Source organism: Glycine max, chromosome 17 (genome assembly GCF_000004515.6).
Source record: "Glycine max cultivar Williams 82 chromosome 17, Glycine_max_v4.0, whole genome shotgun sequence".
Taxonomy (NCBI): Eukaryota; Viridiplantae; Streptophyta; class Magnoliopsida; order Fabales; family Fabaceae; genus Glycine; species Glycine max.
In genome coordinates this window covers 41,236,560-41,261,584 of record NC_038253.2, presented here as the reverse complement: position 1 = coordinate 41,261,584, position 25,025 = coordinate 41,236,560, and the positions used below count along the sequence as shown (strand labels likewise).

Here is a 25,025-nt window from a genome sequence, read left to right as displayed (position 1 = left end):
TGCTACATTAAAAAACATTAACGTGTCCAAAACTGTAGTAATAGAAAATCAAATGGTTTAACCAACCCTTCAAAAAATCCTCACTTGGGCATTTAAACTGTTTTAATATACATTATAACAATAAAAAATTTATTACCATACATGATTTGGTACTTGAATCTTTTAATCTGAAATTTAAATTGTTTTAAAATACACTATAACAACCAAAATTGTTAATATAAATAGTTTAATATTTGAGTTTCTTAATCAAAAGATTCGATTCTTAACTTGACCATAAAACTCTAACTAAAAATATCAGTTTACCCTTAAATAGATCGATTCACTTTAAGCAAAAAATATACACTATGGCATAGTGCACTAGAACACTCATTTTTCTCCATTTATTTTTATCCACAATTTGAACTATCTCTTTACTTCCTGGTCACATTTGAATACATATGTGGTATGATAAATTAAAAATCCGCTGACATTTAGTTATACCTAATCTTCATCCATTTAAATTTATGCCCTTGATGGGGCATGCTATGCCATTGTCCCTTCAGAAAGAAGTTGCATAGAGAAGCAATTGGGATCATTATTATCTTTAAGCGGTGGAGTGGAGGCCACGGGTCTTGAGAGTTTTTGTCAACCACAAGAAAGCTAAGAGAACAACAACAAACCATGGTAGATTATTGACATCAAAAGTAAAAGGTTAGAAGAAAAGAGACTCTCATGTAATAAAAGGCTCAAGTATATTTCAGAAAGGCAAAGGGACCCTATAAGGGTATCATTAATAATATTATATACATATCATAAAAGGTAAGGAAAACCAAACGAAAAGGGAGCCATGTGGACATTGGAGAAGATGATGTTTCCTCATCAAGAGGAGAAAAAAAAAGTGGGGGTGAAAAAAAGAAAAATAAGAAGGAAAGCCTTGGATTCTACGTTTCTCAAAGGTACGAGTGACCATTCCATATTTCCATTGCATGTTATATGGGACATACGAATGTTCAATATAGATATCATGTACCATGATACCAATTGCCAACGTTCAACATCAATGTTCAATGTTGGTTATTCCCTCATGTGCCACCTAATTATGTCTATTTGTTGGCCTGTCGCTCTCATATATATATATATATATATATAATGCCCATCCTCTCATCATTTTCGTTTTATTATACACAACTCGTTCGTAGTTTTTCTTGTTTTACCTTATAAAGAATCTCAGAAAAAAAAGATGTTTATCTTCTTTCCTTCATGGATACATAACAGTAATTATTTTTTTATCACATTTTAAGAGATTTTTTTAAAAAAAGTTATTATTTCTCTTTAAAAACTGTTCTAAAAAGGCTTTTAATAGTGAGCTTTAAATCATGTGACTGGAGCCTGAATAAAATGTTAGAGTTCAACCTACGTACATAACCCAATTTTAAATTAAGTAGTTTCATTTCTCCAAATTAGATCAATCTCTCACTTAAATAGTGTGGAATATTCAAATAATGACAAAAAAAAAATAAAAAATAAAAGCTTTTAGCATTTCCCTAATCATGGGAAAAGCAAATAATATGGTGATAAAAATAAAGGTGGACGTGAATCTGTGACGACTCAATCTTAACCCGACTAATTAATCCGACAAAAATGTTTGGGGTGAGTTTTTGGGCAGAGAGAGTTGAAAAATCGATTTCATGTGGGTTGTAGTGGGAATGTTCAATTTTGGACTTCAAATCTATTAGAAACCGAACCCAATCGAACTAGTTCAAATAATACTCCAACGTGTTTGCAGTGCTATTATTGAGAATAAAATGCAAATGGCACAGAAGGCTATTATTGAGTAGAAGATTTATGTGCATGCATGTGACAATGTATTACTATTCGGAGGACATCGGGATATAAGGCACAAAAAAATTTGATCAAAATCGATGGAGTCGTTACAAATTATTAATTAAGGAAAATAATTTTAAAAGACCATTTTTTAAAATCGGTATTTTAAAAAAATCTTAGGTTTGAGAGTCTAATTATGTGTAAGGAAGAGTGAAAGTTGAATCTCATTGCTCCTCTAATACATCTATTAAAGATGGTTACTTCTAGTTAATTGTGTAAAATATTAATAAATTTTAAATATTTATTTAACACCTTTTATTAGTTACATGATTATGGAAATAATTTTTTATTATTATTTTGAACTTGATAAAATATCTAAGGAAATATTTACTTTTAGTAATAATTTTTTTTTGGAAAATTTATTTTGATCTCCACAAAAATAATACTTGCTCATACCTATTCTTAAGGGCAAAAGGGAACTTAAAGTGATATAACTATTTAAAAAGGAATGTGTGTTATTTTTTTATCATTAAATTTGTTATTACTTAGGATATGTTTGGGTTTTCGTTGAGAAGTTTTAAAAGTATGTATAAGAGTAAAATTAATTTGAGATCATGTTTAATTATATCTTAGAAATATGTGTGAGACTAAAATTTTATGTTGGACCCGTAGATCTTTCTTTGAACTTGCAACAAGTTGAACGGAAAATCAAACATGTCCTCAGAATATTTTTGCAAACTCAAACTTAAATTTAACCCAAACTTAAGTGTAGAAACTATAATCTAAACAATCACTTTTAGTTTTCGAGTTACCTATCTGCTGAAACAAAATTCTTTAGAGTTTAGACTTGAACTTATTCTTCTTAATCTTATTAAAGTGTGGCAAAAGAAAATGATGGGCTTGTTGGATCATGGGCTTAATTTCCATAAATTATGGGCTTTTGGGGTGATAAGGAATTGGAATGCATGGTTCATGATAATAGATCCACGTGGAAGATGGGACAATGACTATGTGGTCGTTTAGTTCCTGCCACTAGTTTTTGGTTGGATGATGTTGTTTGTTGGGAGTTTCATTGCCTCAATTCTCATTTTTCAGTTGAGTTCAGATACCATAACCATACCATACCATACCAGAAAATTAAACTGAAGTGAGAGAGAGATGACAGTACTGTCTCCTTCTCTTTCTCGGCCTAAGTTGCAATCTTCCTTTCTTTGTTGCCCTCTCAAATATTCTAAGCCTACAAATAGAAATATTCAACCAAAACCCACTTCTTATCCACGCATTAGAGCTTTGGACCTTGATCAAAACACGGTTACTTCCTCCTTCACTTCTTTACTTGTTTCTTTTTGTTGTTTTAATCAATATTGAATTATAAAATGTTTTTAATTTCAGGTAGTGGCTATAAGTGTAGGTGTTGTTAGTGTGGCTGTTGGGATTGGCATTCCAGTGTTCTATGAAACCCAAATTGATAATGCTGTGAAGTGTTTTTGACTCCACACTATAACATTTATTTTATTTATTCTAATCTAATATTGTTTTGGCAATTCTAGTTGGGTTTTGATTACAGCTTCTCTTTGTTTCAGGCTAAGCGAGAAAACACACAGCCCTGTTTCCCATGCAATGGATCTGGCGCTCGTAAGTATTTTCCTCTTCATCATTTTTCATACTTAAAGCTTGGACTCTATAGGGAAATTAAATTTTCAATGTTGACCATTATTAAAGCAGGTCACAATTTGTAATTGTAATTGTAATTGTAGTAGAATGAGGATGCGTTCAGCTAAATAACTTTAAGTGTTGTGTTAATAAGTGTTCTTATCTTATAAGAGCTTATGTCAAAATTTTGATCATGAAACTTACTAATGTGGTCTGGTGATGGGTGTTAGAATTCAATTGCAAGGTGTGAGACTTGAGTCTCAAATTGGAAGTATGAAATTCTAGTGTGGGGTGTATAAGGCTCTACAACTACAACAACTAGCTTTTTGTGGTGTGGTTCTTGCAAGATTGGTATGAGAGCATTTCAACATGTCTCTCGGTGTGTGGACGGTGATGCCTGAAATAGTGACATTGAAAGTATGAGATTTATAATAATAATAATGTCTTGGCCTCTCCAACCATAACAACTAGCTTTTGTGGTATAGTTCTCCCAAGGTTCTTATTAGTGGGGGATAGGGAAATTGGAATGAATAGCATCTGTGGGAATTGAACCTCCAAATCCAAATACAACAAAATAAAAGGTCGTGATGCTTATGAGGATGCCAAATTGAAACTATTTAATTTGTGCCAGACAATGAAGTAAGTCTTTTTTTGTGTGTGTGCTATGGCATTAAAATTAATTCTCACAGGCACTTTGTCTTCCCCATGAATGGCTGAAAATTTTCAATCAATTATAAGAATGGAAAAGGGAAACAATTCAACCGCACTGAATTAATAAGAATGAAGAAGAGAAGAAAACACCGCAGCAAGCCATGGATCTGCTATTTCATATATTTACAAATTTGAACTTCTTTCCTTTGAAATTGTTACACTTTGGCCAGAGAAATGCAGATTTTGCTTGGGAAATGGCAATGTGACAGTTGAACTTGGTGGAGGTGAGGAGGAGGTGTCTCGATGCATAAATTGTGACGGTGTTGGTTCATTGACATGCACAACTTGTCAAGGATCTGGAATTCAACCTCGTTACCTTGACCGCAGGTATGAAATTCTGCAGCCTGTTGGGACAATTTATATACAGCTCTTTTTAAGTGCTTTCGGCAAAATTAGAGTTTTAACTCAGTAATTTATGTGGCATTTAATGTAAATCATTATTACACAGATTACCAAACAGAAATTACAATTTTGATTGTAAAGCAGTACGAAAAGAACATAAGGAACTTCATCTAAGTTTGGTCTATAATTTATTAATTGAACAAATTTAGTGATACCAAGACAATTTTGTCAATCAGCAATCAAACTATAAAGAATGATTCAACATATAAGAGGATAAAAGGATGGATGAATGATTTGAGAAACCTTAAATTACTGCATCATATAAGTTTCTTCAACAAAAACTTGAGCATTGCTTGGGTTAGTAAAATCACATCTGGCTATAAACTGATGATAATTATAGAAGAGTGTTGAAGTCTTCTGAATTGTATTGTTAACCAGTGTTTTGTGTTTCATATTAATCAGAGAATTCAAAGATGATGACTGAGGCAAGCTAAGAATAAGTGGTGCCGATTTTGTATCCAAGTATGAGGTTATTGTACTCGTGTAATTTCTTTGATCTGTGTACACACCTAATACAACTGTCAAAATCATGTTGATGCTTTCATTTGGTTTACATTTCAATCGATGATCATATGATATTAGGCCACTCACTTTCGTTGCCTATGTGTGTAAAAATTTGACGTTTTCTAGGCATTAATTTATTCAATTGTTCAATGTCTCCTGTTGTAAGAATTTGGACAGGTCTTGTCTTTTGTCTGTGGTTTATGTTTATACTATGTTAAACCTTAGCAAACTATACTTTTTTTTAAAAGAACTCAGGATAGTTCATCACTTGCGTTAAACATGATTTTTTTTGGCAGTAGAAGAGGCCAGCTTGTACCTTGAGCTTATAAGTTGATGTTAGTTTTCTATTATCTTATAATTCAATGTAATTTAAACATTGTACTATCAACACATTCGATAAAAATTTCGTTATTTCAATTTCTTTTCTTTATTACGTTTTTATTAAGTTTAAATTACTTTTTTAAGGCCTGTTAAGATGGGTTTGAATTATATAATATTTGCAAGAAGGCAATGGCCTTGGCTGCGCAGTGACTGAAAGTAACACAAGAAGCAAGTAGTAGTTTCAAGCTTGAATTGACAGGGTATTAGCAAAGGAAAGTAATCAGAAAAAAAAAAAACAAAGGAAAATTGACTTCATATTTGAAAGTAATTAAGCGTTCTTTATGACTAATTTTTTTCTTTGGTGGATGCTAATTGGAACGTATTGTTTAGATTGTTATGAATCATTTAAAATTAAATTTTATAATAATTATTTTAAAGTTATATTAAGATGATTTTTAATTAGTTAATAAGGTAAAATTATTTATGCTAATAGTGAATAAAAATTAAACTCTATAACAAATGTAATATTAGATTTTTATATTAATAGTTATTGACAATTTATTAATAATAATGTCTTTTTTTTTACTTGTATTAGTATATGTTAATAAATAGATTATTATAATTTACTTTAGAAAAGAAATACTAAACTATTTATATAGTACTTTACAAATTCACTAGATATCAATTTGTTAATTAAAAAAAATTAAGGACCATTTTAAATTAAAGTGACCTCAATATATCATTCTATGAAATTATTATATTTAAATTTACAAATTATTTATTTAGCACTTCTGTCTTTTAATTTTTAGAGGACTTAATTTCACAGATATTTAAATGAAAAAATGTCTAAAATAGTTAAAGTATTAAAGTCTAATTTTAAAGGATTAACAAAACAAATAACATTGACCCACCCTCACAAAATATTAATTTATAATATCTGTTCTAGGTTTATATGAATGTACAATAAAAAAATCAAATCTAATAATTTATCCTCTTTTTAAAATATGAAATAAAAAGAATTACAAATTCGATCTAAATTGGTTCGATTTATAAATCATAAATATTGTATAAAATAATTTTCAAAATGGATTGAATTCTTAAAATAATACTATCATTGTTCTCATTCAAAAAATTTCAGGAACGGTCATCATAGAAACGTTATATCTGTTCACGCCCAATTAAATAGGACATGCTAAGTGAAACATTAAATGATTTAAATCTGCATATCTATTCCGTATCAAACCAAAGGTCCATAAATCACACTCACAAAACATGCTAACGGCATTTGCGACCTAAATTGGCACTTGTTTACATTTAATCAGAAGTCACAAAGATGCGAGCTAAATTGGCACTTGTTTACATTTAATCAGCAAGTCACAAAGATGCAAATTAAGTGCATGTTTGATTGTTTGGTTTGCAGTTAAAATTACTGCGACGCACGATCCAATGAATAAAAGGAAAATAAAAACAAAAACAAGAATTCTGATCCTTTTACAAATATACTTTTGCCTCAAAAGTCATTTTTCATCTTTTTTCCAAACATGCTCTAAATGGTTCATAAAAGTCATATCTGAAGAAATAACTATGCAAGTAAAGTTCAGATGAAATAACACTTGTAAACAACTACCACTTGTTGCAAGAGTTAAAACTTCAAATGCGATTACTTACAGTCAAACAAAAAGAAGGGTATACTAAACGAAGTATTTATAACTAAGTAATTACAGTTGATTTCAAAATGGCTTTAAGTCTGTTCTAATGGAAGGGAGTTTTGCTGCATTTTCCTTGTAACCATGTCAACCGTATCTTGACACTTTTCAAGGAAATGAATGTCTCCCTTAAGCTAGGGTTCTCAAAGAGATCCAGGGCAGAAAAATAGAGCTGTTGATCAATGCCTTCTATCTCATCTAGAGCCTTAATGCAGTTTGTTATGGAGAATTTATCATCACTTACACTTGAAACAACTGCCCTTAACCTTGAAACAGCAACCATACCTAACAAGGCTTCTGCCATAGCATTGCAGGTGTCTTGATCCAGACTAGTAGTTTGCGTCTCACATGATCGTTTCCTTTTCCTATCTATAGAATTCTTGGTCAGCTTCTCAGCAGTTGAGATATTCCCTGGAATAAACTTTGATGTTGATGGGTTTACATAATGTGAGACCTTAGCTTCTGGACATGGAGTAAAGCCAGTTGCATCTGCTCCGATAGATTTGTCCAACTCTTCGTAATGACTAGATTGGGCATATTTCCCATCAGCAGCTGAATCTATGAATATTGTGCAGAGTTGCTCATATATTGGACAATCTTTCACTTTAACAGTTTCATTCCTAGGCTGCACCTGTACACAAAACCTAGCAAAGTTCAGATTAAAAATAAAGAGGAAAAAGTTGCTACAATGAAAGGAATTTACCCCTATATCTTCCCACTGTTCAAAGCCAATGCAACAGGAATCATCCATTACAAAGTCATTATTTTGATCATAAGCAGATTTCAAATTATAGAAGCGAGTCCGAAGAACATCTAGATGCTTCCTCAATTGATTATTGTTGAAATTAAGGTCTGTTTGCCTATTAAACTCATCACGAATGTGATTCCATGTTTTCTTGTCAAAAACATTGTTTGGTCTGTTCCCCAGTTGAATCTGCTTGACAACCAAGTCTGCAAATATCTTGTCAAGGGATGCTGTCCATCTTGTCCTTGAACGCTCTTGCTTGGGTTGATTACTTGCTTCAAGTTCCATCTACACCTGCACAAACACGTATAATTCAATAGTTTACTCATTAACATTCTCAAAAAGGGGAAACTTGGGACAATCTCTGTTTTTTTTTTAAAGAATAATAGTAGAGACTAATAAGTGGGCCATGGAGGATACTAGGTGTATGAAATAGTGAGGACTTAAATACCACTAGCATCAGTTTGACAATGGTTACACTAAAGCTAATTGAGCAAGAAAATGAGGAAAGAAAAAAGGCCTCATATTTCACATCCTTTTGCCTTTTTTTCCTAGCTTTCTTTTTCATATTATGAATAACCATATTATATTATATGAAGAGAAAAGGGAAAGAAAAAGACACACGTGCAATAACATAGAAAGACCTCCAACATCTGAAAGACTCAAGCTCAGAAAAACACTACACATAAGAATTTAACTGGCAGCTGACTAAATAAATTAGAAAACTAGAAATAGAATACATGTTGATGCACTATCTGGCTTAATTGGGAAAAGGAAGAAAATAAATGATATTCACAAATACTGAAGTCACACATTCAGTCAAAAGTTCATCACAAAACGGACATCCCTTATCCATGGCCTATGATCAACAAGAGATTCTTGCATGGGGCAATGAAAGGACCATGCAGACAATAGTTCTCTCGGTTGCTTGGAGTTCATGGATCCTAGGCATTGTTATCAGTATCATACGATTCACGATATGATACATGCAATATGATATGATTCATGGCCTTGGCAATACGGATCACACATGAATTGCTTGAATCACATCCCGCACATGAATCGTGCGATTCTGGGACAAACCAATCTGACGCAGGGAGGCCCACTGTCTCTTCACTTTTTCATTCATTGTCGTCTCCTCTTCATTTATTCACTTGTTCTTTGTTCCTCCTGAGTATCGACAAAACAGAGTGAGCCACTCTTCTTTTCTCCTTTTCTTTGAATTTTATTGTGCTACCATTACACATTGATGGTCCCTCTGTTTGCTGAATAAATAACTGTATTTTACACTTATTAATTTGTGCAGCAGCAGTTGCTTCTTGCAGAATTTGTGCAACAACAGCCACTGTTTTTTTGGGAGGCTATACTGCCTGAATTTGCGCAGCAGCAACCACTGTTTTTTTGGCATTGCGGCCGTTATGATTTGGATGTTTGTTTGTTTTGAAGCTTACATGTCACTTAGTTAGCTATTTGACTTCTAAATGCTAATATATATGGGTGTGTTTTGATTTTTGGTACATTTATTTATGTTAAAATGCTCCTAGAGTTATTTTTTTTTAGTTATTGATCATCACTTTGTGCTTTTATGTGTCTTTATTAGTTGTATATGACATGTTTTATTATTGATCACAAATCTTACGATTCACGATACGGTTCGATTCGCGATAAGTAACTATCAGACACTCTCATATAAAGAATCTTGTCAGACAGTCATGTGTTATTCTACTAATCTATTCTGTGACAGGTATCATAAAAAAAATTGGTTTAATTAATCATTTGGTCCCTATCCGGTGCAAACTTTTTGTTTTAGTCCATATACCTTAAAACTCTACATTTTAGTCCCAATACAAGCAATTCTTGTCCATTTTAGTCGTTATGCCCCCATTTTGTGGTGGTTTCGCATAGCCTGAAGACCAACAACAAGGACTAAAACATTAAAAAAGAATGCTAATATAGGGACTAAGAGTTTTTAGCACAAATATAAGGATCAAATGAGTAATCAAACCTAAAAAAATCATAATATAACTTCCTTTCACAGAACAAAAAAAAAAGATGGGTACATAACAAACAGAACAAAAGCTTGGTAATTTTCACCTCGAATTGACTTCTGATCCAAACAATCCGATTGCTGTATGCACATGACACAAACTGAACCTCTCTGCATGTTTTACAAACACAAAGACAACGTGAATAGCAGCACCATAAATTGAATAAAAAATAAATTTTTTTATCCAGATTTCTAATGTCTCAAAGTAAAAATTGAAATGGAAATATTATAAATAGTGATCCAAAATAGAAGTACGAATGAAAAAGCAGCACTGCATGGAATGAAAGATAAACCCTTTTTGAAGGCCGTGGTCAGTGATTAAGTAAAATGGCAATGCCTATCAACAAAATTACAGACACTCACATAAGTAAAAGGGCAAAAATCGAATGAAAATTAAAACCCTAAGAGGGTGAAAAAATTGATGAAGGGACAATGGGGATCGATGATTTTATATAATATATCAGAATCGGAATGAAAGAAGCGCGGTAACTGTGGAAACTCACCTGCGAATTGAAAGAGAGAGAGAGAGAATTGAAATGGCGAATCCTCTTTCTCAAATTGAACTCTGTATATCCATTCTCCACACACAAAAAACACGCACTCAATCGAATCGCCCAACAAAGAGCATTATCAAATTTTTCTAATTAAATTTTTCAACCCAGGAAATTATGGAATATTAATATTTATTAATTATGCGGAAGGAAACGTGTCGTGATTCGATTGGGTGGTTTCACAGTTCCTTCCCTCTATGGTGTGCCAGTTTTCTACGCTATTTATTTATTGGATAATAGAATTTCATAATTAACTTTAAAAATTATAATTACAATAAAAAAACAATTTTGTTGAAAAAAAATACAAATATTGGGTGAAACAGTTAAAATCACTAAAGTCAAAACAATGTTTTGGCTACATTTTTCTGTTTTATATTTTTGTTTATATTTTGAAAAGTAATAATTATTTAAAAGTTTAAATGAAATAGTTATTTTTGGGATTTTCTTCCTACATATTAAAAAAAAACTTCTGCACCCAATATTTTTTCAAATATTTTAAAATGATCCCTTCTAATAAACATACGGATTATAAATTTGTATCACCTAAGTTTTTTTAAAAAATTAAAAATATATTTTTAATGTTTTTTTATACTTTTTTTTTATAATTATTACATTAAGTAGATTTCTATTTTTGATTTTATTATAATTAATTTTAATCTAATAATATATTTTTTATATATAAAAATTTAAATAAAAATCATAAATTTAATAAATAGATTTAAAATACCATGCTAATAATCATAGATTGAATATATGAATAAGTTATTAATTTTAAATTATTTTGTAAAAGATATTTTTTTGGGTGGTTAGTTATGAACCCAAATGAAAGTTCCATGTAATTTGGACTGGACAGTCACCAAATATTGAGCCCACCCACGCGTTGGACTTTATAATTCTGATCTGTTATTTTTGGATCAGAAGAAAGATGTGCTATTTTATTTTTTTATTACCTCAATGTTTTTTTTCTTATTCCCCATTGTATCATCAAAAATACCATTTTTAATAATATTATTTGCCTTTAAATTTTTTTAATATATACGCATTATCTAATTAAGATTCAAACTTTTATTTGACACGTTGTGGAAGATTACTCCCTTTCACTAGATTCAACTCTCCCTTTTCTCATTTCTTCTATTGATGTATACAGTTTAAGTGTTGTACTTCCATGGTAATGCTCATGAGTGTTTCCAAAAATTTGTTAAGAGATTAGTAATTTCTTAAAATTGTATTAATAATTTAATATTATATGTCACTATAATTCCTTTACAAGTACCATATTACATACTATACTTTTAGTGTTTAAATGTACAATACAAATTTTATAGCACGACCATTTTCAATTCCAGGATAAATTCCACCAAAGAGAATGAAAAATAATAATAAATTATAATGTTTTTATGAGTATCAATTAAAGAAATGAGAGTATAAGCATATAATATTTAGAAAATATTTTTTTTACTGCCCTGGAAAAATTATAAATCATTTTTTTTATTTTGCTCTAAATATCTCAATATTAAAAATAAAATATAATCTTAACAATAATAGATATGATAGGTTCGTTTTCTGTACACTTTTTCTTATTTTTTTTTATCTTTTTAATTCTACAAATAGGCTAATTACACTTTGTTTTGTTAGGATTCCTCCTTAATTGAAAAGGTTTTAAAAAAATTTAGAGTTTTTTAAAAAAGTGTAGAATTTTTTAGAATGTTTTAGAGAACTCTAGAGCAGTGTAAAATTCTCTAGAAGCTTGTAAAAATCTCTGAAATCTTATGGAAGAGTATGGAAAGATATAGAATGGAGTAAAAGAGTATAGAAACTCCTAGAATGTGTGAAGTATTCTAGAGAATTAATCTCCACCATAGGATATAAGTAATCTCCACCATTCATTGTGGAGGTGGAGTAGTATAAATAAGGGTAAGAGTCTTCATTCAAGTTAGAGAGCCTCTTTGAGAGATAAGATAAATAGTTTGGGAAGTTTCTATCCTCAAGCTTGAGTGGACCACACTAGAGTGAGACAATTTTGTAAACACATTATTCTAACCCTACTATTATTCTTCTATATAGTGGAAGAATATTCATATTGAAGAAGAATTATAACCGTGTGCTCCTATTACTAACTTTAATTACTAAATATCTATATTAACTTTAAGAAGCGAAAAAATCAAAAGAGAAAAAGTCAGAATTTTCCCATATTTCAACTTCCCATAGGTCATATAGTTACCTCACTAACCCTCTTAACAAAATACATTGTTCCTTCCCTCAAATAAGTTAGTATTTTTAATAGATTAAAAAAATACTATTAAAATGAATATAAGGTTGACCTGACAGTAACAGTAGAGAATTTTGATCATTTAATTGTAAGGTGTTTTAGAATCAAACCTCGCAGTACCACTATTGTAAAAAACAAAACATTATTTTAAGAATCCACTAGAAAATTGCAGTAAAAAATGTCTTAAATTGAAAAAAAAAAGTCTTAAATTAATCCCATTCATTCACCAAGTTTCAAATTTTATTATATCGTCATTGTATATAAAAAAATGTATAAGAAAAGAAACTAAAATAAAATATCAAATTTTACACCTTACGAAAAAAAATATAAAATATAGATAAACAAATGTGGCGGTAAATGTCTTTCAGTTAGTAAAAACAAAAGAGAGATTTTAATCCCTTTATTTTTTTTTCTCCCATCTAAATTTAAATACTAAATTAAACAAAGTTCAAAATATTAATAATCTTCTCCTCTCCTCACCTCTCTAATTCCTTGAAACCAGAGAATAAGGTACGTGAGTGATTCAAAAGAATAATTGTTTACTTTCATGCATGTTAACATTCAGAAGAATAATTGTTGAATTTAGTGTAAAATTTGCGTGGAGGTCCCATATTCTTGAATTTGAGTACGTTCATGAAACTGCCTGAACTTTCAAAGCGTGAATCCGTTTGTCTCTTTTATCACAACTCACAGTGCGCGAATGGATTCCTATTTCTATTTCGATGGCTATACATTTTTCAAAGTTCGACTAATGTTTTGACAAGAAATTGATGGGGAAAATATTGGAATCATAGTTCATTAACACGTGTACATAAGGAAAAAGCTACGCAATGGTTCGAACTTCAATTACAAACAAACTTTTGTGGGACATCGACCAATACTAATTGCGTCATTAAGGTCGCTATTATTATCAATGCTTAAATCCGTTATTAGTTTCTTTTACCTTTCTTTTAATCTTTTGACAAGGAGAAAAAGGAAAAATTGAAAGACTGATGATCACAAAATGCGTGTGATTCCCATTTCCATGGGATATATACTTTATCAAGCTGTTGATGTTTATCCAAAACCAGAAATTAATAAAGAGGAAAACAAAGCTATGGAAACGAAATGAATTGAAAGTCATGGGGGCAAAGGGTGTTTTAATTATTATTATTATTATTATTTCTTTTGAATGATTTTTATCAACTTTTCACATTTGCTCAATTGTTCCTTCTAAATCTAAAGATTACAACTACTACTTGTTTAATATGTAATAATTGATTGAAGGTGGCGAAAAACAAGTCTTATACTCAAGTATAGTTTTTTTTTTATTGATCGGCCAAAAGAAAATATATTAATATTAATGTTATTACAAGAAAGATGGGTAGATATAAGATATGTTGGATGATTAAGAGAGACGAAGGGATGAACTAAGGTATAGGTGAGGGGCCTTGGTCTCTCTGATTTTTTAAATTTTATTTTTTAATATATATATATATATATATATATATATATATATATTATATTTAATATTAAATTAATTATTTTTATCTGAAGACATTGATTATAGAAAAATAAATCAAATATTAAGTTATACATTAATATATTGTTGGTTTGAGTAATAGTGGGTTCAAACAAGATCTTAGGATGGAATTATGTGGATAAAATAAAAAATGTGATTAAGAGAAGAGACCCAATAAAGATGGACAATTAAATTTTTTGACTAAGCTTAGTTATCAACAAAATCGGTAAGTATTTCATACAAAAACATGGTATAATAATAAGAAATATTAATAAGTTGTACACAATATTCATCGAAATTCATTTTAATAGATAAATTTTGAATATTTTTCTTATAAATAAATAATTAATGTAGAATTTTATTATAAAGTTATCTAAGTTACCATATGGTTTCCTTAATTTTTTTCATTGGTCCGCTCCTCTTAACAACTACCATTGACAAAGCTAAAGATTGAAGACAAAAATCATTGATAATGAACAAGATGACCGAAAGTTACTAGAATTTATGAGTAATTATGAATTATTGTCTATAAATAATAATTTGTACCATTGTAATAAGAGTTGAAATATGTAACACCTTTCACACAATGTTCATAAATCCATGCGACGCTCACATATTGACGGGTTAAGATAATGTTGTTAACCAACATTTCAATTCTAATTCTTATTTTCCTTTAAATCCTTTACATTTTTCAATTTTTATTTCTTTTCAAAATTTTACTTTTTTCAATTTTTACTTTTTATTCAAACTCATCACTTTTTATTTATAATTTATTCTATAATTAATCTTTGATATTGATAAAAATTTAACATATAAATTTATAGTGAAAGACTTTTAAAGAAAGAATCGTCTGTTTCCTCAAATATACTATAAAATTATGTTTATTAATAAATGTGTATCCCTCTATTTTCTATCCCTTCTCCGCATATTCTTGCATTCTAAACGAAGTGTAAGAGTCTTACAATAACGTGCATTTGAGGTGTTTTAGAACCTATATTGGGCCAATTCGAAAAAATAACAAGACGAAGAATAACCATTGATATTCTTTGAAAATTTTGAGATTATGCATAACTTTTAATGTTTACAACAATTGTCTTAGTAGAGATATATAATACAATATTTTTAAATAAATAAGAGGTACCAGTGTAATATATTTTAATGAATTAAAAAAATGAATACTTTATATTGGGATCAAATTCAGTTCATATGACAAATTTTAAAGATAAATTACCATTCGAACTTAGGATTTCGATAAAAAAAAAATAGTAATATATTAAAAAAGCCAGTATCAAGAGAAAATTAAGATACCTCAAACTCAAAGAGTATGGAATAATTGACTCTAATTCTAATAGTGGAACGCCATGAGCACATGAGAACCCACCGGTTCATTGTCCTTAGGCCTTTATCTGCCAACATCAATATAGCTCATGATAAAGAAATTCTGAAGTGTTGTAAATCATAATTAGAATTATAATTCTCTTAGAGCTACGTCTCTTCAAGAACACCAATTAAAGTTTTAAGTTTTAACAGGGGCAGGGGCCATTCACCAGCCCTTGTCGGTTGTCACTTACTTTGTCCTTTCATTTTGTTTTGTTTTATACACGTGGTACCAATGGATATGGTCACCATCAGTTGTTTTGTTCAATTTCAATTATTATTCTCGTAAATATTATTTTTAATAGAAAAAACACGGAAATAAAAAGATAAGTATGAATTTATTGGCATTTTATTGTGCAGCAAAACAGGGACAAATTCTCAATATCCATGTTAGAAGATGGTAATTGGACTCTTTTTTTTTTTATATATAATGACAATAATAAAATTTCAATATAGTATTTTGTGCAAACTACCCAAATCTCTATTATTAAATTGACTCTAATTGATTTTAATTAAACTTAAATATAATAATATTCACAAAATGAAATGAATTATTTTTATGATAGTTATTTTTTTTTATTTCTTCTCTCTAATTTTTAATAGATGTTATTTCAAATATTTTAATTCATTTGCGTTACAGAGCTTGTCCAGAAAACTTTGGTCCACATAATAAACAAAGTGAATACTCAATATCAATGGCAAACCTATTTATGTATATAAGGATGGACACATACCTCCTCAGTTTAATAAAATTATATATATTTATCATAAAATTTCATATTTTGTACCCACAATTTTATAAGATTGAATTCTCTGACGTATTCCCATGCAATGATGGATCTAAAAATTTTAAATTGTGGGGGCAATACTTACCTACCTATATAGATTAGATTAGTGGGGACAATCCTTATATAATTATATTATACATTAATTTTTTAACTACATTTTAAATTAAATGAGCAAATGTGTATTTTATATTAAGAAAAATTAAAGATTAAGTGGGACAGCTGCCCCATAACACAAGCTAAATTTGTCCTTTGTCCCTTTTCTCAAACAAATACAATTTTTTATTTAATAAAATTATAAGTATTTATCTTAAAATTTTATATTGTCTTATTTTCATGTGTTTTAACACATTATCTCATTTTTTATGTGTTAGATTTATTTCTTTAAATAGATTGCTCTTACTAAACCTGGATCCAATCACAAGATTACAAATATAACATTCTATGAGAATCAAAAACCTTCCAAACCATGTATCAAGACCCATACAATAGCAAAAATATTGTAACTGATAGTAAAGCATTAACAATTGACAGTAGCATAAATCGCAGGATTTATTTCAGAAATGCAATTCACACCTCATAACATAAGAAATATTTATTATTACGAGTCAGATAAACAGAGCTTTGAAACCTTAGATATGCTTTCTCTAATTTTTACACAATTATAGATATATTAACTGGAGTTCAACTTGTATCAATTAGAATAAATTCTATTTGAATATCTCATCCTTAGACTAGAGATCGATGAACAATTTCTAAATCAAATGAAATTATATCTAGCTTTTATCGATCCAATCACAACCAGTCTGAATTCTGAACATTTTCAACCAATGGTACAAGAACAAAATTGGGAAACCTGGAATTAGGTAAGTTGTACGACTCTGTTAATCAGACAAATTGCAGGTGGGTCCGATTATTCGATGTTCACCATGAGACACAGAAAAATGTAGTTTTCACTCTGTATTTGAATATTTATTTAAAAAACAGAAAAAGATGAAAACAAACAGGGATAATGATGGAACTGGCTTAAAATATTTATAAGATAATATTCATCTATCATACACTTAATAATACTAGCTAGCAATGTCAATTCATATTATCCAGAATTTCGTGCTCATAAATGCCGATGGAAGTTCATCTGTCAATATTGCACCTCCCCCCCTCTAATTCAAATTTTCTTTATTTATTTCAATGTGTCACAATCGTTGCCTTTCCATATCAATCTTTTAATTAAAAGTTGTCTTCAACAACACATTACTAATTAATGGTTGCAACTTCCGTAAAATACTTAATGTACAGTGGTGTTGACCGCGGATAGGTGAAAAGGGTGGGTAATTACAAAAATAGTTTGATATGCCTAAAGTCAACAAATAACCAAGTGGAATAATAATAAAGTGTTCCCACGAAGATGAGAATTAGAACCATGTGATCAAAGTTAGACCATCTGGTTACATGTGCACCAACTGTTTCAGCATCATTCGATTCTCTTATGATGAAGTCATTGAGAATATTCTATTCAGAGACTCTAATATGTTTTTTTTTTTATTGATTTAAAGTTTATTAAAAACCATAAAATTAGGAGTAAGAAAAAACTCATTAAATACTAGTGAAATTCATTAAAAAAATCTATAAATATTTAATTAATGACAAGTGTGTTCAATTTTTTTTTATTAAATTGTGTTACTATATTTTTCTATCTTAAAGGCAAAACATTTTATCAGTGTTAGGCCGAGATCGGATAACTTGTTAATGAATCTAATTTTATGATATAAATCTTTGACTGACAAATTTATTTAATAAGTATCTGTTAAATTATTTTACAGATTCTTAATTATTTGATAATTTTTAATTCAGTTTTAAGCTTTTTTTTTTTTACTTGGGTCCTATAATTTGTATTTCTTATATATATATATATATATATATATATATATATATATATATATATATATATATATATATATATATAATATAAGAATCTTTTTAGAAAGTTGTTTATTCTTTTCTATAAGATTATTTTTTTAATTGTCTTTTTTATTAATTATTTTTTTCTTAAGTACTCTTAATTATTTAATTAATAGTCAAAAAATAATAAATGTTAGAAATTAATGAGATAAACTCTTTTTCTCTCCTATTAATTGAAAAAGACGAATAATTAGGTGAAAAAGAATGAAGTGAAAAGAGAGGTTATTAATTTCAAAAAGATTAAGTATAATTTTGAAAGAAATGGTACAAATTATTGAAATATTTAATATCACTAATTAAATTAATCAATTTTCTTAAAAGATGTGATAGGATCTTATATATAAAAATGAAAGAAATACTTATTTTTTTAACTTATCCTCTTGTCTAACAGTGGTTATGAAAAATATCAAGACCTAATTAGTTTGTAAGTATAATATTGTCATCCATTGGGTTTGTAACGAACATTCTTACATATCCAAGTCGATATTCTCACTTTTTTCATGTTAGTATTATCAATTCTACCGATTCACTCAACCCAATTATTTTTTCACAAACTTTTCAAGCTCCACCTTACAACAACCTAGCTTACTACAAACTTACAGAACTTACTCAAATAATTATTTGTTTGTAATGATAATTAGACAAAATTACCTAATTAAAAAATAAATACAAGTTTAATGACATAGGTAATTAAAAAATTAGTTCAAAAACCTAATAAAAAGTTGCAAATACCTTAGTGTCACGGAAAGTAATTTAACCATAAGTATTTATTAGTTAAATTATTTTTTGCAATTCATCCTTGATGTAAGTAACTAAGTAAAATATTATAACAATATGTTTGAGCAGCTAACTAAAATAGTATAACAATATGTAAGAGCATCTGTAAGAAAAACAATATGTTAGAGCATCTATTTCTGAAATATTTTTAAAAATATTACTATAATAACTTTCATATCGTAGATTTAAACTACTTTTTTTATTGTTATTTTTAAAAAAATTAATCATCATAATTAAAATCTTTTGATTTTTCGGTGAGATCTCAATATTTCCCACAAAGTACTTTTATGGATTGGTTCACAATTTTTTCTCCACAGATTTAATTTATGTTGCCAATTAAACTACATTTATTACATATTACTTTTGTTATTATAGCATAAGAGATTTCCAAATTCATACACAAAAGTTTATATAAACGCGTGTACTTTATCAACGAACAAAAAATAGAAAAATAGCTAATCGATATAAGAACTGAATAATTGTTTGAAAAAGCTATTTAGAAAGTACCCATGACTGCACTGAAGCAAGCTTTACTATATAACACAGAATCTATAAGCACCAACAATTAATGATGGAAGTTTTCTAGTGTTACGTTCTTTGATCATACAGATCAGATTCTGATCCGCAATTACACAGTGTCAGCCAAAAAAGGCTTGATTTGTATTGAGAAAGCTATTTTCTAATGGGGTAGAGAAAATATGTAGATTCGACTTGGTTAACGACAAGTATCTGAATTTGGTAATTTGCAGTGTTAACTTTTTTATAACTGTTGGTTCATCTCCCAACTTTGCTTTGGTGCCACGCCACAGTGCTTCGGGACATATTCCTGGTAAAATCAGCAACAAGGTGGATATCAAATGAACAACTCACATCAAATTGGATATATATGTTTATGTTATCGCATGTTAGCCACATCTATAGATATTATATATATATATTTTTTGTTAAAAATTGTGGATTCATTAATCAGACTCAAAATGAATATTTTGTACATCAGACAAAATAACATATGCTATTTATAGAAAATTAAAAGAAATATAATTATTATTTTTTTGTATAAACTTTTCCCTGCACGCCTATAAAATAAGTAAAAAAGATAAAATAAGTTGAACTTGTTCCATAAGTTAAAATTAACTTCTATACTTAATTTTTATAGAAATTTTTTTCTTCTAATTTGTTAAAAATTGTAGTGTATAAATTAATTTTAAGCTATGTGAAAAACTATATTTATCCTTTTTTTTTTCTATAAGTGTTCAATGAAAAACTTATCCAAAGATATTCATATTCTTTATCTCCTAGATTTCTTTGGTCTCCTTCTCACATGAAATGACAAGAAAAATAGAAGGAAAACAGGGGAATGGTTATGTATGAATGTGCAAATACAATAACATTGTGAAGTATTTTAATGAGATTTAAGAAGGTATGATTTGCAAATTAAACAATAAATTTAGCTAGAGCATGTGAGATTGAAAATGGAAAATTGGGAATTGCATTGTACGTAGGTACCTCAAGCTTGCACATGAGATCTTGGGCAGTTTGGGCAGAGACAATAATGTGACGGGCAGCGGGTGTAATGAAACCTTCGTCTACAGCATTGTCCATGAATGACAGCAACGAGTTGTAGTACCCATCCACGTTCAACAACCCCACCTGCTTCATTTAATTTCCCCGTTAATCATTCATTTTGCACACTTATCCCTTTCCAATGATTCTGTCTTTTCTTTATCGTCATCAACCCATTATAATATAATATGCCATATTAGTTAACACTTAATTTCGAAACTAACTTATTGTATTTTACATGTGATGTGAGCTAGGGATATGACACAAATCAAAATAAAAAAAGTGTTTTCGATTATATATTAAACGGCTCTAGTGTGTGAGTGTCACATTTGTAATGGGTTTTAGTCTTTTCGATACGTGCCCAAAAGTAATGTTTCTTCTATACGAACTTACAATAATATAATGTTTTACTCTACGGACTTTAGGTACACTTCCACTAAGGAATTTATATTTTCTAGCACTTCCTCTTCCTTAAGTATTAGTAATATTTAATATATTAAAAACAAAACGCATGAAGGGATTTGATTTTCAATATCTTACGGGTTTATCGTGGATTCCTAGTTGAGCCCAGGTGATCACTTCAAGTAGTTCTTCCAGGGTGCCATATCCACCTAAAGGAATACAAATTTCCAATAAAATCAGTATATTATATTCTTTCTTTTTTGCACATTAAAGTGCACTTGCTTTTTCTATAGCTATGCAATATATATATATATATATATATATATATATATATATATATATATATATATATATATATATATATATATATATATATATATCATTCTATAACTATGCAAATGCAATAATGCATAATAAAATCAAAACCACGGCAGGAATCTTACTAATTGCAGCATACAGTTGACAGTTATGATTCGTTATTGATAAAGATATATTTAGAAGCTATTTTCTCTGCGCGGAACACAGGACAACAGAGGATATTTGCCCCCATTTTTTAAAAACAATTATGAGAACTTCAAAAATAAAATTTAAATTGTGGAATTTTTTTTTATCATCTTTTCCTTAAAAGAGACTATTAAAAGAAAAATAAAAAAGTGCAGATATATATATGACAAGAGAGAAAGTGAGGAAAGAGAAAGGAGAGAGATGAAGATCGAGAAAGAAGAAAAGTCAATTTTTTAAGTTACTATCGCCTAATTTTTTTTAGAGGATACTTCGCCTAATTATTATTTTTATATAAAATTACTCATTTTTATTTTTTTTCAAAACTACATAGTTATTTTAAGAGTTTTCCAAAGAAATATATTTAATATGATTTTTCTTTAAAAAAAAAAAGAAAACCCCCAAAAAAGTTTAAACAAGCACTAAATTAAAGAGGCAGTTATTTTATTTATTTGATTACAATCAGTGGTGAAAATCTATCTGAATTTATCTTAAAATATTCAGTGCGTAATATAAAAAGGGACCACAAAAATTTACTAACACTTTAATAAATATATTATTTTTAAGTGTTTTGAAAATAGAAGGCGCGCGAGAAGAGGCTTTTAATTAAGCTTAGATGAAGAGGGAGGCCAAACTAATTTATTTACTATATAGTTGAATATAAAAGTTCAAACAAAGCATTTGTCACCAATGCGACTTTCAACTTAATTTTTTTACAGTTACGTTTTATGTCTGCATTTTTATTATTAGTCTTTCAATTACTTTTAAGTCTTAACCTTTCACCTTTTGAATTTGAGAAATATATTTTCGTAAATAATAATAATATTAAAAGTCTTTTTTATATATACTTATGGTAGATCCAGGTTCTCGGTCATTGAAAAGCTTGGTCATTAATTCATGAAATATGCAATAACAAGAGCTTTTCTATATTGGTCAAAGGATAAAATGCTTTGAGATGCTTAAGAAACATATCCACATGCATATAATATTATAATTATTATAATTAAGGAATAGATACATGAATATATATAAATTTTTAATAGAAAAATAAATGAAATATAAAATTAAATTAATTTTAAAAGATAAAAAAATTAAAAAAGTTCCCATGTAACAATTTTATTGAGTTTTTTTCTTATAAATAAATAGATAAATTATAATTATAGATAAAATTTATATCATTCATTACACAAATACTGAGATATTAAAAGAGAGAGATGAAAAGAGAAGAAAAAAAAAGTAAAAATCTAAATGAAAAATAAGAATTATCAATAAAAAGTATAGCTTAATTATGACCATACGCTATAGATTTTATTTATTTAAATATAGGAATCAATTCTTACTTAATATTTAGAAAGGAAAATAAGAAAAAAAAATAATAAATAGTATGATGTTGTTGAAAGAAAAAAAAAATAATGTGCGGTTAAAAAAAAAAGGTAAGATAGTTATCGCAGAAAAGGTGAGAATCTGTGACATAGATAGGTATATGCATAAGTGGAAGAAGAAAGAAATGAAGTTATTATATTATGGAGTACCTGGCAGCGCAATAAATGCATCGGCTTGTCTCGCCATTTCTGCCTTGCGTTGGTGCATGCCTGACACTGCTCTCACTTCTCCGACACTTTCCCCCGTTATCTTATTTAACCCAAATTAAACCACTCATCAATTAACATTTCTAAACTTATGAAAAATAGAATAAAATAAAAATACCTCTCTTGGCATAAGAGTTGTTGGAATCACCCTGCAATAATAATATTAATATGAACATCACAAGTACAGAAACATATAGCTAAGCTAGGGAAACAAGATCCAATTACCCTAACACGTGGCGTCCACCATCAAACACAACTTGTGAGATTAAACCCATCAACCCAATGCTCCCTCCTCCATAAACCAAGTCGATGTTCCTCTCCACCTGCATATATATATATATCCAATTCTCATCATTTCTTCTTCTTGATCTTACCACATCATCATCATCATCAATCTAGTTAATTAAACTCTTAATAAATAATAGCCCTTCAATTGTCTATTCATCTTTACTTACTAGATTATTAATATGAATACTTATTGATTCCCTGATTACGATTCCAACTCATACAAATTTTAATTAGCCAAGGGAATATTTACTCTGATTTGGTACACACACACGATCAGAATTAAAGAAAGAAAATTGAGTGGTGTGATATGTGAGTGCATATATATTCTAATTAAATAATTAAAAGAATAAATAAAGGTGGTTTTGTCCGAATTGAAGAAGAGAGAAATAATAATAATTGAGTTGTGACATTACAAGTTGTTTGGCGAGTTGGATGGCAGCGAGTTGGTAGCTGGGGTTCTTGCCAGGGCTGGTGCCACAGAAAACACAGATACGTCTGAACCTAGACGACGACTTCATCATCATTTTCATCGTTTGCTCTTCAATTTCCATACTATAAAATTAATTAGTGAAAGTGAACAATTTTATTGGTAGCTAGAGGGTGGGTGGATGAATATGTACGTATAATGAAGGGTGGGGAAAGAACACGCAGAATTGCAAACGTGATTTTTATGCTAGTTAAGTAGAAGAATTGAAGTGGTGAGATAGAACTGGTGCCAGATAATCTCTTAAATAAATAATCTGAGAATCAGATCCATCTTCTATGCCCCCTTCCCACACACGATAATATTGCATATCAATGTCTGCAATGCATCATATCTTACATCATTGTCTCAATCTATCGTCATCCATCTCCACTCGTCACATATTCTTCCTTTAATTATAATCTCATTTTTGCTTCCCATCATTTTATTTTTTTCTTATAGTTTTAAAAATGTAAACATTGGGACTTGTTATTTCTTAAGAACTTATATTTCATTTGATCATTTTATATAATGTAACAAGTTTTATATTATCAGTTAATTACAAATTAGGAGTAATAACAGTATATTCTAACATATTTTTTTAAACATGGATGCATTTTTTAATTGATTAAAATTTATGAATTCATGAGATATAATTATTAAATATGATGTGAGACTCATAAAATTTTAATATTTGAAAAAAAAATCCAATTAAAAAGATGATATGTTATTTTGTCTTGATTAAAGATTATGGTGTTCTTCCAACTTATTGAATCATATATTAATTTTGTTCATGCATGATTGGATTGTTTCTAACTTAAAAATTAAATTTTGAATACAGTGTGAATCGAATACAAATTTTCTACTCATATAAACAACATGACAAAATCTTACACTATTGTATTAACCCTTTAGATCAAAGATAAAATATGATTAAAAGAATGTGTCACCAATATTTTTCTTAAAAATTGTTTATATAAGAGGTTTCCCTAACCAACACTGCTTCCGGTACACTTTAGAATTAGAGCCCTGCCAGAATCTCCCCATCATCAAATTAAGTAGTCCCTACTTATAGGAATACTTTTGTAAAGTTACAGTTATATAC

General features: G+C 29.0%; 3 protein-coding genes across 11 annotated transcripts; 1 reads left to right on the top strand and 2 right to left on the bottom strand.

Moving 5' to 3' along the window:
• The first annotated feature begins 2,772 nt into the window (after window positions 1-2,772).
• On the top strand, window positions 2,773-5,223 carry LOC100815666 (protein disulfide-isomerase LQY1, chloroplastic). Its single transcript, XM_003550373.5, has 5 exons — window positions 2,773-3,114; window positions 3,196-3,279; window positions 3,387-3,438; window positions 4,338-4,494; window positions 4,972-5,223. The coding sequence occupies exons 1-5, from the start codon at window positions 2,962-2,964 to the stop codon at window positions 4,991-4,993; spliced, it is 468 nt and encodes a 155-aa protein (XP_003550421.1). The 5' UTR covers window positions 2,773-2,961; the 3' UTR covers window positions 4,994-5,223.
• A 1,743-nt stretch (window positions 5,224-6,966) lies between these two features.
• Window positions 6,967-10,556, bottom strand: LOC100815137 (uncharacterized). Of its 8 annotated transcripts, none has more exons than NM_001361517.1 (5): window positions 10,396-10,547; window positions 10,186-10,229; window positions 9,940-10,003; window positions 7,804-8,139; window positions 6,967-7,731 (listed from the first exon to the last, which is right to left on the bottom strand). In NM_001361517.1, the coding sequence occupies exons 4-5, from the start codon at window positions 8,131-8,133 to the stop codon at window positions 7,147-7,149; spliced, it is 915 nt and encodes a 304-aa protein (NP_001348446.1). In that variant the 5' UTR covers window positions 8,134-8,139; window positions 9,940-10,003; window positions 10,186-10,229; window positions 10,396-10,547; the 3' UTR covers window positions 6,967-7,146. The 8 variants fall into 8 exon arrangements, with proteins under 8 accessions (NP_001348446.1, NP_001348445.1, NP_001242006.2 ...); XM_041010921.1 differs by having other exon boundaries at window positions 7,011-7,731; window positions 7,804-9,015; window positions 10,148-10,229; window positions 10,396-10,551; XM_041010919.1 differs by having other exon boundaries at window positions 7,011-7,731; window positions 7,804-9,015; window positions 10,396-10,551.
• Window positions 10,557-19,611: 9,055 nt separating this feature from the next.
• LOC100814612 (cytokinin riboside 5'-monophosphate phosphoribohydrolase LOG1-like) lies at window positions 19,612-24,307 on the bottom strand. 2 transcript variants are annotated; one of them, NM_001252803.3, is made up of 7 exons: window positions 23,871-24,157; window positions 23,395-23,492; window positions 23,288-23,318; window positions 23,113-23,212; window positions 21,218-21,288; window positions 20,621-20,764; window positions 19,612-19,940 (listed from the first exon to the last, which is right to left on the bottom strand). In NM_001252803.3, exons 1-7 carry the CDS (start codon window positions 24,006-24,008, stop codon window positions 19,875-19,877), a joined length of 648 nt encoding a protein of 215 aa, NP_001239732.1. In that variant the 5' UTR covers window positions 24,009-24,157; the 3' UTR covers window positions 19,612-19,874. The 2 variants fall into 2 exon arrangements, with proteins under 2 accessions (NP_001239732.1, XP_006600223.1); XM_006600160.4 differs by having other exon boundaries at window positions 19,629-19,940; window positions 20,621-20,767; window positions 23,871-24,307.
• Window positions 24,308-25,025: the final 718 nt, after the last annotated feature.

Coding starts and splice junctions, on each gene's coding strand:
- LOC100815666 (XM_003550373.5), top strand. CDS start 2,962: ATGACAGTACTGTCTCCTTCTCTTTCTCGGCCTAAGTTGCAATCTTCC. Junction 3,115..3,195: donor TGGACCTTGATCAAAACACG/GTTACTTCCTCC, acceptor TTTTAATTTCAG/GTAGTGGCTATAAGTGTAGG. Junction 4,495..4,971: donor CCTCGTTACCTTGACCGCAG/GTATGAAATTCT, acceptor CATATTAATCAG/AGAATTCAAAGATGATGACT.
- LOC100815137 (XM_041010920.1), bottom strand. CDS start 8,133: ATGGAACTTGAAGCAAGTAATCAACCCAAGCAAGAGCGTTCAAGGACA. Junction 7,732..7,803: donor AACAGTGGGAAGATATAGGG/GTAAATTCCTTT, acceptor TTTTGTGTACAG/GTGCAGCCTAGGAATGAAAC.
- LOC100814612 (XM_006600160.4), bottom strand. CDS start 24,008: ATGGAAATTGAAGAGCAAACGATGAAAATGATGATGAAGTCGTCGTCT. Junction 23,493..23,870: donor TCCAACTCGCCAAACAACTT/GTAATGTCACAA, acceptor ATATATATGCAG/GTGGAGAGGAACATCGACTT. Junction 20,768..21,217: donor TAGGAATCCACGATAAACCC/GTAAGATATTGA, acceptor AATTAAATGAAG/CAGGTGGGGTTGTTGAACGT.